This window comes from Meleagris gallopavo, chromosome 8 (genome assembly GCF_905368555.1).
Source record: "Meleagris gallopavo chromosome 8, MGAL_WU_HG_1.1, whole genome shotgun sequence".
Taxonomy (NCBI): domain Eukaryota; kingdom Metazoa; phylum Chordata; class Aves; order Galliformes; family Phasianidae; genus Meleagris; species Meleagris gallopavo.
Genome location: NC_139411.1, coordinates 24508758 through 24526313, shown reverse-complemented (window position 1 = coordinate 24526313; position 17556 = coordinate 24508758). Strand labels below are relative to the sequence as shown.

Below are 17556 nucleotides of genomic sequence, written 5' to 3'. Positions count from 1 at the left end.
CTTAAACTGTGTGAAATTGCCTTTAATTTTCCCTGATGATCATCAGAATATCTTTTAACCTTTAAGTAGAGAGATCTGTCCGTGTTTATGAACATATATTGGAAAGTTTGAGCTTGGAACTATAGCTGTGCCATCTGAAACTGCCTGAAGCACACTGTGATCATCTACTTATGTAGCTCTACCGGAAGATCAACTAGGATGATAGTGTGAAATGAGGAACCTCTGACAAACAGCTGTGGCAGTTACTTCTACCATTACAGCTGGAGCTCAGAGAGAATATCTGTTCACAACCACAATTAATCAAAACCAATGGGACTTATATTGCATTTCTGGTTGCCTCAGATTTTAACCCAATCTGTTCCTCTACAAAGCTAGCTCATCTTCTGGGATACATTTTTCTCCAGTACAAAGAAGCAGGTAAACCAGGTGAACATTCATCTGCATAGATCTGGATCTGAGTCAACAACTAACCTTACTGAATCTTAACTTTATAGTGAATCCACTTTGAAATGTCTAAGTCAGATTTCTTCCCTCTATTATTTTTTCACATTTATACCATAAGGCTCTATATGCAATTATTATTTCCCCCCCTACAAATCAGCAAGAAAATTGTCAAAGACTGTTATATTAACAGAGTAAGAAGTAGCATCAACTTTCAAAGAATATATTTTCTAATAGAGTCCCAGTTTTGCATATACGTCAAAACTCCTGGCTGAGATCCATGGATGCAAAATAACTTAGGGATAACTGCCCAAAGCATAGAGCTGAATCTTCAGGGAATCACCTACTGCTAAGAAATCTGCATTTCTTGTCCTATCTCTATGGATTTGTAAGGCATGAGGAACTCAGCCCTCCTGTACCAGGCAGATAGAGCCTTGGAATTTCATTATAACTCTCTCTCTTAGTGGCTTGTTTCATTGGATAATTTCTCCAGGCATTGAAAGAGAGGTTCAGGTTTAAGAGATTATTATTATTATTATTTAAATTATGCACTCATTTCATTACTTCCTGCCTACTGTAACACAGAGCAAATAAAGAAAAATAAAACATAACTCATAACATTTGTGATCTAACTACACTTTTGCTCCTCACATCTAGTGAGAATTAGGGTTGTCTCTCTGTCATATTGCTGGAGGGGAGTTTATCACAGTGGTCCAGGGCCTTGACTCATAGATGACACAGTCATTAGAAATAATAAACAACAGCAACACTGGCTGCCAATTAGATCCTCTATCGGTTCTCAAGCATACTTGGTTTATGAGAGCTAGAAGGCAAGAGGCAGATGTTCCTGATGTTTTTTCTTCATTTTTTAATTTCTTTAAGAAATATATTTTAAAGTGTTATTTACATCTGTGATTCTACAGTCATAAGTAGTATTGCTTAAACACAAAATAAATAAATAAAGCAAACAGAAAAATCACCTCCCCTCCCTCAAACCAAGTACTAATTAAAATTTTGGTAGAAGAAGCAAAGTGCTGCTGTATAACACTCTGTTGCCAAAGTGAACGTTCAATTAACACCTCATCAGTTAATTACTTTAAAACTGGCTTTGAAAACTGACAGTAGAGTGCTGCTGTAAAATATTCCTGGATGGAATTTTCCGCTTACAGAAATGTTGTCTACAGTTTTCAATTAAACTCCAGACTAAAATATATCCTTTGCTCCTCCACAGTTACCATGATGCCCTTGGAAATGACAGAGCCGAGCTCCCTCTTGTAACGTGCATTTGCTTTCTTTCCTCAGGACATGCATGTTATCAGCACAGATGAGAGTCAGGTGTTTGCAGCTGTTCAAGAATGGAACCAGAACGACACATACAATCTGTATATCTCAGACACCCGAGGGGTGTATTTCACCCTGGCATTGGAAAACGTCAAGAGTAGTCAAGGGCTGGATGGGAATGTGATGATTGACCTCTATGAGGTATGTCATGACTCTAAATTTTTCATTCTTACCTACAAACTCATGTGACATCCAGTTCCATTGTGTTCTTACACATCAGTCTCATAGAATGTATGAAAATAGCAGAGCCAAATCTGAACACATTTTTATCCTTCTTTTAAACGAGGATCTCAGTGCAAGCACAGGAGGTTCAAGCCAGGCTGCACAAGTGTTGAAACTAGTCCCAGCCTAGTTGTTTGAAGAGAGTCACTACTGTGCTCTCCAGTAGGTTCTCAGGTGAGGAAAACCTCATGTCTATGTAGAAAGATATGCGTTGGAAGAAGTAGCTGAATAGTTCATTACATTCCAACAAGAAGCTTTCTCAGCCAAAATCCTGCTGACACAAATGAATCAAGCCTCTGACCCACATTGTTCCAGTCTTTGATTCAGAAGGCTCCCAGCTCTGTGAACAACATCGTTCTGCAATTCTGCCATTTTCATTGCATTTCTGAAAGCCTAAGCTCTGGTGATAGAAGGAATTAGAGACTGTAGTTTTCAGCTGTCTTTGTTGCCTTCTGCTGCTTGAGCTATTCTGAGAACGGAATTTTAGATAGTCACTCCTGAGCTATCTCATGAGCATGGATACTCTCCTTCTTCGTGTTGATGTTTTCTTTATCCTGATCCTAACAAGTACATTCTGTCTAAGCTCACCTGTAAGACAGCTAATTTACACTGTCTTCTGTGACATCTGATCCTGAGAATAGGACTTGTAACACGCCCTTGTACTTCTCTTGTCCTGACGGCAGTCTTATTTCTGGGTACAGCTGAGTAGAATTTCAATGCTCAGTTGCTAATTTTGGGGTTTGCTTCTCTTTTCAAATCTCTTCCAGTCGTCTTTATGACCATTTAGAACAAAGGCTATGAACTAGTTCTGAGTTCCTTTAAAAATGGAAATGCTCCCTGTATTTCCCATCACTGAAACTAGCTCTACTGAATAGTTTGCCTTCAGCTGTCCTTTACTTGGAAACCACCTTGAATTGTCAAGACAGAGCCCAAGCACAGTACGTAAATTTGGATGAATTGTAGGAGGATGAGCACTGTCATTTCCCAGTCATTTGGAGTTTTTACTGTTAATCTCTTTGCAATGCTGGCAGTGCATGGAAAGGCTGTTACCTCTTATTACTGTCAGCTCCAGAAGTGGTTTCACTTCATTATGTAAAAGTGTCCTACATCCCAGTGGAGGGAGAAAAGCCTTTGTTTTGTTTTATTAGACTGATACTACACAGTAACCTGGATTGAAACTGATGAAATCAGACTTGTAGCATCATATCTGCTGATTATCTAGATAGAAAGAATATTGACTGACACTGAACCTGGCACAAAACTTCCTTTCAATTTGATGTTCTAGCTGGAAGGGAACAGGAAGCCATCCAGCATGATTCTCCCAGCAGAGTTATTGCAAATGATGAGTGCTTCAGGGGTAAATGGAGATGAAGATCAGAAAAGAAAAAAAAAATTCATAGATAAATTAAAAGGAAGTGAAGAAATTGCAGAGTGAGTCCTCCTTTTGTGACAGCAGTTTATATGGAAAAGAAGGATTACTTGAGAAGATGCCAGAAAAACGCCTGTTTAATGTGTATGTGTCTGTATGCTTATGTTTACCAGGTATTAAAAAATAAGTTTATCTGCTTGCGTTGTGGTGAAGGTGTTTCTGTATGCACATTCCTAATGTGGTTCTACATCAGCAATAAATCTTTTCAGTTCTGCTCAGTGGGAAATTACATTGGACTTGATGAGAAAATGGAAGTTCGTCCCTGGAGGGGACTGGAGGAATGCTCCTGGAGGAATGCTCCCAGGAGCCTTTCAGTGGGAGACAGTTATATCAGGGTGCTGGCTGTTCTGCTTCTGGACATGGTAGGGGATGAGGAGACCACTACCACTGGGACACTAATTCTCTTTCTACATGTTGGACTGTGTAGGCTGTGAGAATAGCTCTTCTCCCTATCATCTTCTAGTGCTGGTGCATCAGTTGGACACTGGACTGCGGTTCCAGGGGTACTGCCCTACAGATTATACCCTAGAAGAAGGAAAGAGTGAGAGTCACTGACCAGTGGGTTCTCTTTTTTCTAATCAATGCACCTCTCCAAATGATGCGGTATTGCTCTGCTTGGCTCTTTAGCAGGAATGTTCTGCAGCAAGACAATCCTGCCTGTAAGAATCTATGCTAGATGGATAATAGTTGGCCTCTTCGGCATGGTTTGGGATGGGTTCCAAGTAAAGGACAACTGAAGGCAAACTATCGTATTTGACCAGCAACTTAAAACAGAATGGCAGTCATTAGCAGAAAGAGTTGCTGTGAATTGACGAGGTGTACCTGTGTAGCTACGGCATGCATTCCTATGCAGGTCTTCATTTTTTAACAGTGTGTATTTCAGAGAGGAACTGAATGTTTGAAGTGTGAAGTGGGTAATGGGGAACGAAGGATGTGTTTTGAGCATCTTGTTCAAAACTTTCACTAAAAGCACAGGCAGCATTTATATCTACGTGCAGTGCTTGTGAGGGTGGGGGGATTGCCTACAAAGCCTGCAAATACAGACACAGTGCTTATTTTTCTGAACACTGCTGTTCAAGCCCTTACTTGCATAGCTCTATCTCCATTATGACTGCACGGACAGATCATTGTGTGTGTCACGGATGTGCATATGCAACAGGTGCATCTCTTCCTACAGAAAGCACACAAACATTTACACTGTTTGCAGTTGTTGTTTCTTAAAGATAGAGCTGTTCCAGGTTGACAGCATAACTTACACTTTGCTTTCTCTGGAAAGCATTTTGAGTTTCAGCCTGGGAGTAGAATCATGAAAAGAAAAATTCATAGGATTTCAGAACACATTTATCAACTCATATATAAAATGCTTTTTAATCATTTATAGCCAGCATTTCACAGGGACTCCATAATACAACTATTTCAGGTCAACAACAAAGAAAAGTACAAATAGAGCTATAGGCACTGACCTCTGGTAAGAAAGCCAGAACAATGTTATTTTTCCAACCCTAACTACTCATACAGTTTCACTGGTAGAGGAAAAAACCCGGTCTCGTTGGGCTGCCTTTCTACCACAGAACAAAGAAAACTTGAATAGTTTGTGCATCAAAACTATCCAGAAAATATGATATGGAAAATATGATCTTTTTTACACTTAAATCAACAATAAATAACTAAATTACTTAATTTAAAGGCTATTGCCCATTATAGCAAATCATATCTAAGTTTTTATTAACATAAAATTCGGTGTCATTACTCAGGGAAGAAAGTACTATTCAGAATGTATAAGTACACCAGTGTACTGTACTGGTGTACTATATAGTAGTAGTCCCATGGCATGTGACTAGAGTCACATCCTACTGAGTAGGAATAGTAGCGTCCAATTATACCCATGTAATTAAATCAGTTGAGCTGGAACAAATTTTGAATTTGCTGAGTAACCATTTGCCACATGATGCTATTTATGTAATAATCTCTGTCAGCAAAAGAGCTTGATTAATGATTCTGTGCCCCACTTTTGCAGAAGAAGAAGGGATAGAGTGTATGATTGAACAGATTTGATGAAAAACAAGAAGTTTCTCAGTTTCCCCCATCTTCTCCCATTTCCCTTCACTTCTCACTGTAGTGCTCAGATTACAGAACGACAGCCTAACAAATTCATTCGCAAGCAGCAATAGCTACTGGGCTATTGATTTTCAGTGTGCTAAGAAGATGGGAACATTCTGCAATATGAGTTGTGGTTTGAGGTTGACTTTTTTTCTTCCTACTAAGGCACTCTTGGCTCAATTCCAATTTGAGTCCGTCAGCGTAGAGTCTTTCCAAAATTTTCCTGCAGACCTATGGAGTAAAGCTGTTGGATAAAATGCTGGGAAGAATAAAAAGATGAGGATCTCGTTCTATAACTAGCATTCTGGGAGGCCTTTCTTGAGTCACTGGTGCTTCAGTTTCTTCTGAAAACAAAGCTGGTCCTATCTACCTACCTGTTGATTTCTTTACAGAGAGAGTGGTGAGATGCTGGAACAGGCTGCCCAGAGAGATTGTGGATGCCCCATCTCTGGAGGTGTTACAAGGCCAGGTTGGATGGGGCCCTGGGCAGCCTGGTCTAGTATTAAATGGGGAGGTTGGTGGCCCTGCTTGTGGCAGGGGGGTTGGAGATTCATGATCCTTGAGGTCCCTTCCAACTGTGGCCATTCTGTGATTCTGTAATACCCCAACTTACCCTATTGAAACACTGATACTTGTAGAATGCACAGAGATCCTTAGATAAAATGTCTTAAGCAGACTGTGTGAGAACAGAAGCACTAAACAGCAAATGTGTGTGCATGTTGTCATTTTCTCTGCAAGGTCAAAATTGCTGCTATTTCCTGCTACTGCATGCAAGAGAGAAATAACTGCCCTGTGCATATTTAAACTTTCAGGGGAAAGGATGTCTACCCAGTTGAACAACTGTCACTTTACAGTTAACTCTATTGATGTCTTACCATATTCTTATGCTTCTTCTGAAATACAGGCTTTTTCTTCCACTTGCACTTCTTCACATATGATGCTCCTTGGCATTTCTTTCCACAACATCTAACACACTCATACAACCACAAGATATTTGTTGGGTTTAACAGGGCAGGAAAGTCACATACAGAGAAACTGTATGGGCTTGATCTATTTTTCAGCCATGTCAATTTTTCCTAGGTAGCAGGGATAAAGGGAATGTTCTTGGCTAACAAGAAGATTGACAACCAAGTGAAAACTTTCATCACCTACAATAAAGGGAGGGACTGGAATTTGTTGCAGGCTCCGGACACTGATCTGAAAGGAAACCCTGTTCACTGTCTCCTGGTAAGTATATGGGGAGATTTGAGGGGTACTAACAGCCCAGAACAATCTTTTTTCTGCCAGGTAACAGAAGGGAAGGACCTCTCTCCCCATGCAGTGTAACTCATGGAAGGAACACTGCATTTTAAAACTGTGGTACATCAGGCTTGGTTGGCCAGATGGTGTAGAAAGAAGTTGGCATTGTAATTTAATTTAGTTTAATTTAATTTCTGGAACAAAATGAAGCATCGTAGATCAGCTGCCTCCTGCACAACTGATTGTCTCCTCTTAAACAGCGCATGAAGCTGGATGCTGTTTTTGAGCAGTTGGTTCTCTGGACACTAGATGGGAGGAGTGAGCTATTGTACTGCGGAACTTCCAAGAGGCCTGACAACTTGAGACAGGCTCAAGTAGAAAGAACTGTTTTTTTTCCAAGCCATTTTATTGGCCCTTCACTGATATTTTAATTTTGAGATCAAAAGTTAGAATTGACATATTCACGCAAATATACGTATAGCTGTGTGTTTAGTATATCTGTCTGTGCTAATTGATGTAGATCAACGTATATATAAATATTTAATAGTCACTATATGCAAAGGGTTTCTAATATAGAAACACTGAGTGGATAGAATTGGAGCTCTCTGTCAGATCATATAGCTTAGCCTGATTTCCACATACTTCTCAGCTTATTCTGTAGTGAGATAATACTCTGAACTGCAGCCTTGGAGATTTTCAAGAGCTTTTATAGTAAAAAAAAATAAAATCTAACATAGTTCCATGGCCATTACTTAGACTACTCTTCCTCCTATTGTCCTCTACCTGCATGCTATTTTCCATCAAAAGAAAAAAAGTGATGTTTTTCATGTTGACGCTGTAAGTTAGTATCCAAATCAGCTTTACCTTTTGTTTATTCTGGTATGTAGCTGAATACTGTGCCAATCTCTGATCTGAAACCTATACATTATTGCTGTAACTAACCTGATATTTGAAGCTGTTTAAATAATTGATCTTTTTGATAGAGCAAAAATTCAAGCCTTTAATTTTCTCCTCGATTTGGAACAAAATAAATAGAGTGGACTGACGGCCAAGAAGCAAAGTTATCTCAGAATGTGACTAAACTTGTTTGGGTTTGTTTTCTTCTTCCAGCTTTTAAAAAAATGTGTCTAAGGGCATTTTTAAATTAAATCTTTCAGTGAGATGAAAATTTAAAGGTGGCATTTACTGAACTACGTAGACATAAAACAATTTAATTTTTGCAAGAGAGTATGTGTAGAAACCTTTGTCTTTTAAATAGATTGTAACTTAGTTTTAACTCAAGTGAACATATTTTGTGAAATATATTTGACTTTTTCAAATTATTTTGTCAGAATCCCAAGATTTTCATGTTGGTAGTGTAATATTTAGGAGACTAGAGAGACACAAGAGGAATAAGAAAAACATGGAATAATCAAAGTAAACTCTATTCTTTTTCCATGAAGAGGCAAATCCTCAATGGACTTAAACTGTGTAGCTGAGGATTTGTTATTCCCAAAGAAGTCTCATCCCTGTGATAAGGCCAGGGAAATGCTTACCCATGTTTATTTTTTCTCCATTTAATTACAGTTAGAAATAGACAAGAGACCTCTTTCATTATCTTGCCAGTGTTCTCCTTTGTGTTTAGGTAGGTTCCCACAGACTAGTGGAATGGTAGCAGAGTAGAATTATCAGCTGGGAATAAAGAATCTCAGGTGGTTGTCTTCTAAATTTGCAAGAAAGAGATTGATGAATCTATAGATGATAGATGATCTAGAAGTTGTAAATGCTTGGAAATAAGTCTGGTATCCATACAGGTGTTTGGTCTGGAAAACCATGGAGAAAATATATTGTCTCCTGCTGAAGCAATTCTGTTCCTCATCCATATGACAGTTATAGTACTTAAACAATTCACAAGCTCGTCTCACTTCTGAAGCCCCACTCTCTCTATGTCTGCATCATCTGCAGTTTCATTCCCTTGTGTCAGTTGCTCCTTTTCCCTCCAGATATTTCTGTTCCTTGGCATGATCTTTCTTGATCCTATGGTATAGCCAAGTGAATTCCTAATAGTGTCTTGTAAATCTGGCTTAGTTTCCATCATTACTCCAGGATAGGTAGTAATGCTTTAACACTGACGGCTTTCAGGATAATTGTCCCTATCTACAGCTTGGAACACAGTGTACAGAGATGTACATCTCAGCTACTGGCAGAATGGGATCTGCCCTTTCCCAGAGTTATTGGATGGTCCCAGCCTGAGAGCAGAATGTTATCCTGTGTACATCTGTTCTTAAAAACCTCAGCTAAATTAAGGGAGTGTTAATGCAGAAATAAGTGTGTAGAAGCTAAGTTGGCAGCTAAAGAGGTTAAGAGGGAATCTGGTTGAAACAAACAGACAGAGCTGTCCCTTTACTGACAGAAAGCTCAAGGGGGTCTTTTCAAAGCATGTCAAAGAATTTATTTGTGTTTCTTTATGAGGTTGGTCTGAATAGTGGGGATGGAGGAAAGCAATGAAATTCCCCCTAAGCCTGAGGTTTTTTTTTTCTTGTTTGTACCACTTATTTTCTAGGCTGAATGCATTTAATCTTCATAAAATAAGTGCCAAGTTATTATTATCCCAAAGATGCTGATTTTGTTTGATACTTATCTCATGCTGTGAAGTAGTTAACTGAGGAGTAATTCTACCTTGCAAGTTATGGCAACTGTCTAGGAGAGTTATTCAATTAGCTTTTGAGTATGGCCTTGTGGTTAAAACATTGGACTGAATCTTAGGAGAATCTTGATTCAATTTTTAGGCCTATCTCCAATTTTATATCTGACCTTGAGCAAGTCATTTATTTTCTATGTGCCTTTCTTCCTCAGACATCTGTTTATTCCCTCTTTAATTTTGGTTGTCTTGTCTGTACGGATTATAAGGATTTCAGAACAAAGACCCATTTTTCATAAGTGGGAAGACATTCACACCATCTGCCACAGAATCATTTAAACATCTAAGTGAGCTGTTCTGAGTATCCCTTATGGAAGTGCTTTCTTTTTTAATTGCTCCTTGCAACTGCAGGTGTGCAAATACTGTGACTACCTCTAGGTTTCTAGATATTGTCTAGCATTATCCTTGCGTTGCAGTACTTGGCCCCACTCCTGACCAGGGGCTATCAGTGCAGACATACAAGGAGTGCTAACTTCTCTATGGAACATGATTGGTATGGGGAATTCTTTTGGGCCTTCTTGCAAGATAGAATGGATTTTATACATGTAAAGTGTTTGGCTGGAAAGGAAAATTTGTTTTTAACAGTGCAGCTAGTTGTCACTGGAGTCTCTACCCAGTGCTGCACTTCAACCAGTAAAAAGTCATGCTACTGAGGCACTCTCACTCTTCTTGGATGTTGTAGTTTTTAAGCTTGGGAGTTGGAAATAGATGATGGGGAAGATATTTTCCAATCTAAGCCATTCTGTGATTCTATGTTCTAATTAATATTTGATGTATATATTCCATTTCTGTCTACTGTATGTGTGAAGTGCTACAAATTTGAATGAAAATTTCTGGTAATACAAAAATCTGAGTCTAACAAGATCAAATTTCTGTCAGACTGGGGGAATTGGCTGAGTTGCTGCCATTAATTATTGTCTTGAAAATGCTGAGGTGGACTTGGAGCACATTAGTTTTAAAAATATGTTCTGTATCTAGACTAATAAAAGGGAAGTACTCATTCCCTCCTAATGCTTTCCCACTTCTGAATGTGCGTTAGCACGATTTGGATCCCACTCCCTCTCCACACCCCAGGCTGTTCCAGCAGCTGTCCTCGCAAGGCTGTCATTTGAAGTTAACTTCTCAGTGCATTCCACTTGGCAGGCTGTGCTCCTTTCTGCACCACCCTGCGTTCCTTTTTCCTGTCTCAAATACACACGAGAGATCCATCACTCCTTACCATCCTCATTCACCTTTGAAAAGAAAAACAAACAAACAAACAAACAAAAAACATCTCTAAACTGCTTTTTGTGGTTATCCTTACCCACAGCATGATACTCATTTTCTCCTACCTGGAGATGGGGTATATCAGTGGTCTTCTTCCAGTGACTGCAGAGGAAGCCTACAAAATTTATGAGGCTGGACACCTAGCATTTAGGTAAATGATATAAGAGAGAGACCTGCCTCCCTGGGGCCTACAGGCCTTTCTGCATAGCATCCTCCTTGTCTGAAATCCATACTAGCTGAAGCATATGTTTTGCTGTGTTTGCATTCCCATACTGTCTGATGTCCCCTCAATTTGGTGAGTTTGCTTCAGATTTCCTTGCCAGTATTTTTCCATTTCCTTTCCCTTAGCCTGTTTCCTGAGGTTTGGAAACGAAAAGACTGAAAATAAAACCTAAGAGAAAGCAAAAATTATCAGATTTTTTTCTAAAGTTATTTCACTGTAGATTTGGAGAGGTCATAATGGCAACTTTGGGAATCTGCCTGTTTGTCCATCTTACCCCCTTGCTCAGCTGATTTATTCTGTACCATTCCTGTTTGATTTGAGTACCTGAGATACAAAATCAATAACAAATAGGTAAGGTTTGTACAGACGTACTTGTATTGAAATCTCAAAGGTCACATAAAGATGGGGTGATTAAATATTTTATGAAACAACTGTTAAACTGACAATTTCAAGTCCTGATATTTCTTTCTAGTGCAGTGCAGAACAGAGCCGTATGTCAGAAGTATTCAGGGTCAAGAAATGGTCTGACACTCCCTGAATTAAGTTGTTTCTTATGACTTACAAGTGGTGACTCAGCACCATGCTGACAGGGCAATACTGCAGAGATAGCTTGAGCACTGCTGCCTGGTGAGTTGCTTCAGCAGATCTGTAACCTTGCTTGCTTCTCATGACAGCCAACAGTTAGAGGAGCTAGCTACTGCTTACCATTACCTGCCCTTGCAGTTTTCATTGCATCCTTTGTGAGTACTGCCTCAAAGATCTCATCTTTGTGAGAGTTTCAGTCTAAAGAATCAATTTCCCATTGGGAAAGATTTGCACTGGGAAAGGACAGCAAAATTCTCACAAGACAAGCAGAGCAGTGGCCTTGTCTTTCAGAGGGTAGCTTGATACAGTAGTTAGGAAATAGTATTTGGCTATCTTAATAGTAACTGTTGATATCCTATGCCCATGCAATATCCTATGCACAAAGGCCTGTAAAAATGGGAGCATATGCTTCGTGTTGTGTCTGCTTTTTCACTTGAATCTCTCCTTTCTCCATAGCCCTATTGCTCCCTTCATCTTCACCTGAAGGTCTCAGAGAATCCCTATACCTCAGGAAACATTGCCAGCAGAGATACTGCCCCCAGCATTATTGTAGCTTCAGGTATGAGACATTTAAAGAATGCCTGTATTTGATGTGCAAATACTGAGAAAATCCTGATTGTGTGATGGATGTGGAATATGGGTATGGAATGGCCTGTGGGGTGTACTACCAGTAGGGCAGGCTGTCAGATGGAAGTCTTCATGGACCTTCAATGTATCATCTGATTTTTACTGAAGCTTACTTTCAGGACTGAGGAGATGACGTCTAACCTCATACTACCAAGAACATTAGATTCAAAACAGGGAATTTCTTTTATGCACAGGGTGCATAGATCTCTATACAGTGTTGTTTTTGTTTTTTTTCCCACACATATTTTCTTCAAACTGAAATTCTCTCCCTTTCTTTCATTTTTCCTTCCAAGACTAAATGTTACATAATTACATAATGAATATGTTTAATTCTCTGATTTGCTAGTTCTGCTGTTTCTTAAATTTTTCTTCACTAATTGATGTTCTACTTACAGGTAATATAGGCCCTGAACTATCAGACAGTGACATCAGTATGTTTGTTTCTTCTGATGCTGGAAACACATGGAGACAGGTACATGACAGAATCACAGGATTTAAGAGTAATTGTAGGGAACTGTCAAGGAGATATATTCAAAATGTTGTTTCATTTTTGTTTCTTTTGATTCAAAATAGCTTTTTGCAAATCTACAAAAGGGAATGCTTCTTTTCCCTCCCAAGAGGTACAGAAGTGCCCAAAGAAAAATATTGCATATGTCATTATGCATCATATAACAGAAAATTATTTTTATAATTATATTCAGTTTGGTTTCAGTTTAACCCTCTAGCAGAAAGGATTATTTCTTTTCATCCATTATTATACTTTCCCAAGAATTAACAGTTACAGTGTTCTCCTTCACTGTGCATTGGACTGGACGGTAAAGTTAAATGATAATAATATTTAGTGGACTCCCACCTGATAACACAGCATTGCTACCCTGCAGTGTGTTTATCTGCAAAAAAAGTAAGTTGTATTATTCCCATTTCATAGATGGCATATCATGTTACAGAAACCAGGAGTCACTTTTCCAGACTCACTATGCTGCTGCAAAAATTTGAGAGCAGATGTTTGCAGAAAGCCAATGCAAAAAAAAAAAAAAAAAAAAAAAAAAAAAAAAAAAAAAAAAAAAAAAAAAAGTAGAAAAAGAAAAATCTGTTTAACTATTTGATATTCCAGGAAATTAATTTTTTTTTTATAGTGTTTGAGCAATCTTCATTTCCTTTCTACCTCACTTACGTGTACTATGGCTAGATACATGCAAGCAAAATATGTTCTTCTTTGAATGATAATCTGTTATCAAAAGGAGGAAAATTGTTGGTCCTTGCAAAAATTAGTGTTTCTAACTTTCTGCTAAGCAGAGATACTTCTCAAGAACCTGATGGGGGTAGGTGGGAGCAGATATATAGGAGGGCAGATATATAAAAAAAACAGAAACTCTGTATACATGTTGCCTTACTCTGTTCAGTAACATCTGTAGTACTTACTTACCCTCTTTCATGATCATATTTAAAGAACGATGACATTTTCTTTATACCAAAGAAAATAGATTTAAATATATGCTTCTTTTTTTCAGATCTTTGAGGAAGAGCACAGTGTTCTGTACCTGGATCAAGGAGGAGTACTGGTTGCCATAAAACACACATCTCTACCTATCAGACATCTCTGGTAATGACTCTGATTGTCTTAATGTGATAGTCTGATACCCTTCCTTTCAAATGTCAGGAAGTAAGAAATCAGGCTGAAGCCACTGTTTTCTAGAAAATATCACTTCAGAAATGGACAAATGTTAACTCAGATAAAGCTAATAAATCCTGGCAATTGCAGCTTAGATAGCTTCAACTTGGCCAGATCTTATATACCATCAACACCATCAACATAATTCCTCACTGACTAAGACTTGGCTTCTTGAGTTTGGTTATTTATATAATACATAATTTGGATTATAGCTTTTGCCTCTTATTGAGTTGCCCAAGTACTCTTAGTTTTCAAAATTATTGATGAAATTGTCTTCTGCGTGGCAGACAGCACTTCCGAGCAAGAATTTTGTTGAAAAGCATCATGGTTTTGTAGCCATGAAGCCAAGAGACAAAATTATCTCTTCTAGTTAGCATTCCTGAATTTATGTGGTAGGTAGAATATAGTTTTATGCTGTTTTGCATTGATTTGCTGCCACTGCAGCAAGAGTCATATCAATATCTAAACCACCCAGACCCAAGTCACAAGAAATAGTTCCAAGCTTTTTCTTAGACCTACCACTGGGAAAAACTGCTGGTTAGAAGAGGCAAAGCTCTTGTGATCTGCAAATCACACCTCCTTAAAATGTCTTTGGTTGGGGACCGAATATTAAATTGCTCAAAATTATTTGGGTATTTTAAATAAAATCATAGTGCTGGGCTACATTTTGTTCTTTAAGCATCAATGTCTAAGGTATCTTTATTAGTTTCTGCCACTTAAATACTGGCCTTGGCTTAGCAATATAGTGCCAGAAAGCTTGATCAATGATCTGATTTATAATGCTGCCACCAAAATTAGATATTCCAAAGGCTAAAAATGCAATATTCAAGAACAGAAGCTACCTTCTACTTCTCCATAGCAGCTGTAGAATCCCCGCAACTACAGTGAGAGAATAAGGAAAGAAGATACTAATTTTGCTTTCTCTATCAGGTTAAGTTTTGATGAAGGGAAATCTTGGAGCAAGTACAGTTTCACATCACTCCCACTGTTCGTAGATGGAATTTTAGGGGAACCTGGAGAGGAAACTCTCATCATGACGTAAGTGAGCATGCCATCATGCTAACATTAGCAGGAGCAACAACATAATAACCTTATGAGGATTGTTCACAACAGAGTTTCTGGTTGGTGAACAAACCAAGAAGTAACTGAAGCCAGGACTATGCAGTCTTCTGTTGCTAGATCATCAATGTTTATTTGTGATATTATTGAAGGAATGACAATAAGATTCCTTGCAACCTGCAAGCACATCATTTAGTTTACCAGCCTGAAACTCAACTCCTCAAATTGAGTATGATTTAAAGAAGAGTCACTTTTGACAGATGAATATTTAAAAGAAAAATGATAGAGTATTTTATAGCTGTGTTTTGTTTGTGCTACTACTTTGTATTTTTTAACCAAGGAACAGAAAAATGAAGACGTTTTTTGTAAGACTGAATGACAAAATGTTGCCTGGAGGCTGACTCACAAAAAATTGTGATTAGTTTCAATGTGGTATGCTGAGAACTGCATTGTGCATAAATCTAGATTCACTCTGCCAGAAATTGTGACATTTTATTTGATATCAGGTTAGTAAAAGGAAGAGGAAAGTTATTTTTCTGTCTATAAAAAATGAACTGACCTGTAATAAACAGAATATCTGGCTTGAAAACTAACCCTAGCTAATAGAGATGTATGGAGAACAATACATTCAGGTTCTGATTTTAATTCTTGTGGAAATAATTCCCAAAACTCATAATTAAAGATAACAAATTCTTGTAGGTATAACTATTTCCATCCCCATGTCAGGTCTTCTTTGGTCAGTTTGCACAGTGGCACTACTAGCAGGATTATTAATTCACAGAATAAAAGATATGTGTATTATAGAAGGTTTGTAGGTATTTAGGAGTCTAAGTCTCACTTCCACTGTGTCAGGAAAGTGAAAACTAATAGGACTGAGAATCCTGCAGCAATTAATCTCTCCTAGAAAATAATCTCTGCTGTAACTACAGTACTCCACCTGGTGTTACATTTTACTGTATGCACTTTCTACTGTATTCTGTAGAGTGTTTGGACATTTCAGCCACCGCTCAGAGTGGCAGCTGGTGAAAATTGATTACAAGACCATTTTTGATCGGAGATGTGCAGAAGAGGATTACTGGACTTGGCAACTCCACAGCCAGGTGAGAAGCAGAGAGGCTGGGATCTGACCTGAGACAGCTAATGATCCTACAGTTAAGGATCAGCAGAGAGGCTGCTGTGTGTTTTCTTCTATTGGCCTTTTGTACCCGATTGTCCTTTACTGGATGTTTTATTTTTCTCTTAACATAGATGAGTTGGCTGCAGATTGCACCCTGTGAGCCCTGAAGGATGAACAGTGTCTTAGCTTGTTCTGTAATTAATGAGTAAGACTCTGTATTATAAAAGGAGCAGAGGTTTGAGGCTCTGTGCAGGCAATTAGCTAAGACTCTTACCTTCCAGCAGGGGGATGCAGCTGCAGCAGAATTGCTGCTGCTGAAATAGGCCTGAAATCCTTCTCTCTTACAATTCCCAAGCAGTTCTCTCATTCGTACCTCTTTTCTCTTCTGTTCCTCTGTGTCTCACAACCAGAGACTTTAGACCCTTCTAGCTCCCTCACACTTGTTTCCCCAAGTTCTGCCCTCTCACTCTCATGTCTAATTCACTCATTTCCATATTGCTCTGTCTCTCTCAGCTGTGGTACATTTATTGCGGGAACTGGACAGTTTATCCACTGTTCTGTTGCCACCCCTGTGTCCTGTTCCTGCACATGTGATGCAGGGCTGCATAATTCTTGAAATTATCACTCAGGTATCCAGTGAGTCAATGTGCTCATTCCTGTGGGCAAGGGGCATCTTAATCTTACAAGTTCTACTAAGTTTGGCATGGCAGCCTGTGTTCTATCAGGTCGGAACAAAATATAGCCCAAATTCTGTGGTCATATAAACATCGCAGTCTTCACTGCAATCTAAAGAGGTACACCCATTTGTATCATCAAATGTTGTCTTGCTGGGCAATATCATGCTGGGCAAGAATTTAATAATGGATATGAAATGAAAGTAGCTTGACTCAGATTAGCTGCTCACACAAGGCACAATGCCACACTAAAAATACCAATTATGACTTAGATGCTGAGATACAAGAATTCACAGCATTGTACACCAGGTGCCATTTGGGCCTTTCTCTTTTCATGGGCAAATCAAAGGTCTGAAAAGTTTATTTTTCCCGCAGTGATCTTAACATCACAAAAAGTTGTTAGACCCTACTTTCTTTTATTCTTTACTTTCTCGAGATTGCATAAGCAAAAATGCCAAGAATTTTGCAGTATATCTTTGAAGATGCTGGCTTTGGAGCTTGCAGAACTATTTTTAGGAAGGTGGCTGTGGACTTTTGCCTTTTGCTTTGCTTTCTTTTGAATTTTGAAGGCTTTGCCACGTTCCCTCGATGTAAATGTGTAGCAGGGTGTTCAAGATAGTGAGAGAACAAGGAAGTGTTAACATCTAGTATGTTACAAATCAAACCCTGGACAAAATGAACTCAGAAAGTGTGGAAAATATTTAGGTATATACATATTACTAATTTCTACTGAATAAAATCATTGCCAAGGTGATTAACGGAACAGACCTACTCTATCTCGGAGTGGAGGGATCAGGCTCTGTTTTCAGTTGCTGTGAAACTTAATCTATAAACAAGAAATGAGTCTGACTCAAATACTTATTGGGCTTGGAACAAATTCA

General features: G+C 38.7%; 1 protein-coding gene across 2 annotated transcripts in view; it reads left to right on the top strand.

Moving 5' to 3' along the window:
* LOC100544091 (VPS10 domain-containing receptor SorCS1) overlaps window positions 1–17556 on the top strand; it is a 271928-nt gene that overhangs the window by 206015 nt on the left and 48357 nt on the right. For both annotated transcript variants that reach the window (XM_085229289.1, XM_085229287.1), the window contains exons 9-15: window positions 1744–1923; window positions 6614–6760; window positions 11983–12085; window positions 12549–12625; window positions 13665–13756; window positions 14756–14863; window positions 15867–15984. In XM_085229289.1, the coding sequence (XP_085085415.1) occupies window positions 1744–1923; window positions 6614–6760; window positions 11983–12085; window positions 12549–12625; window positions 13665–13756; window positions 14756–14863; window positions 15867–15984 (825 nt within the window). The remainder of the gene's footprint in view (window positions 1–1743; window positions 1924–6613; window positions 6761–11982; window positions 12086–12548; window positions 12626–13664; window positions 13757–14755; window positions 14864–15866; window positions 15985–17556) is intronic.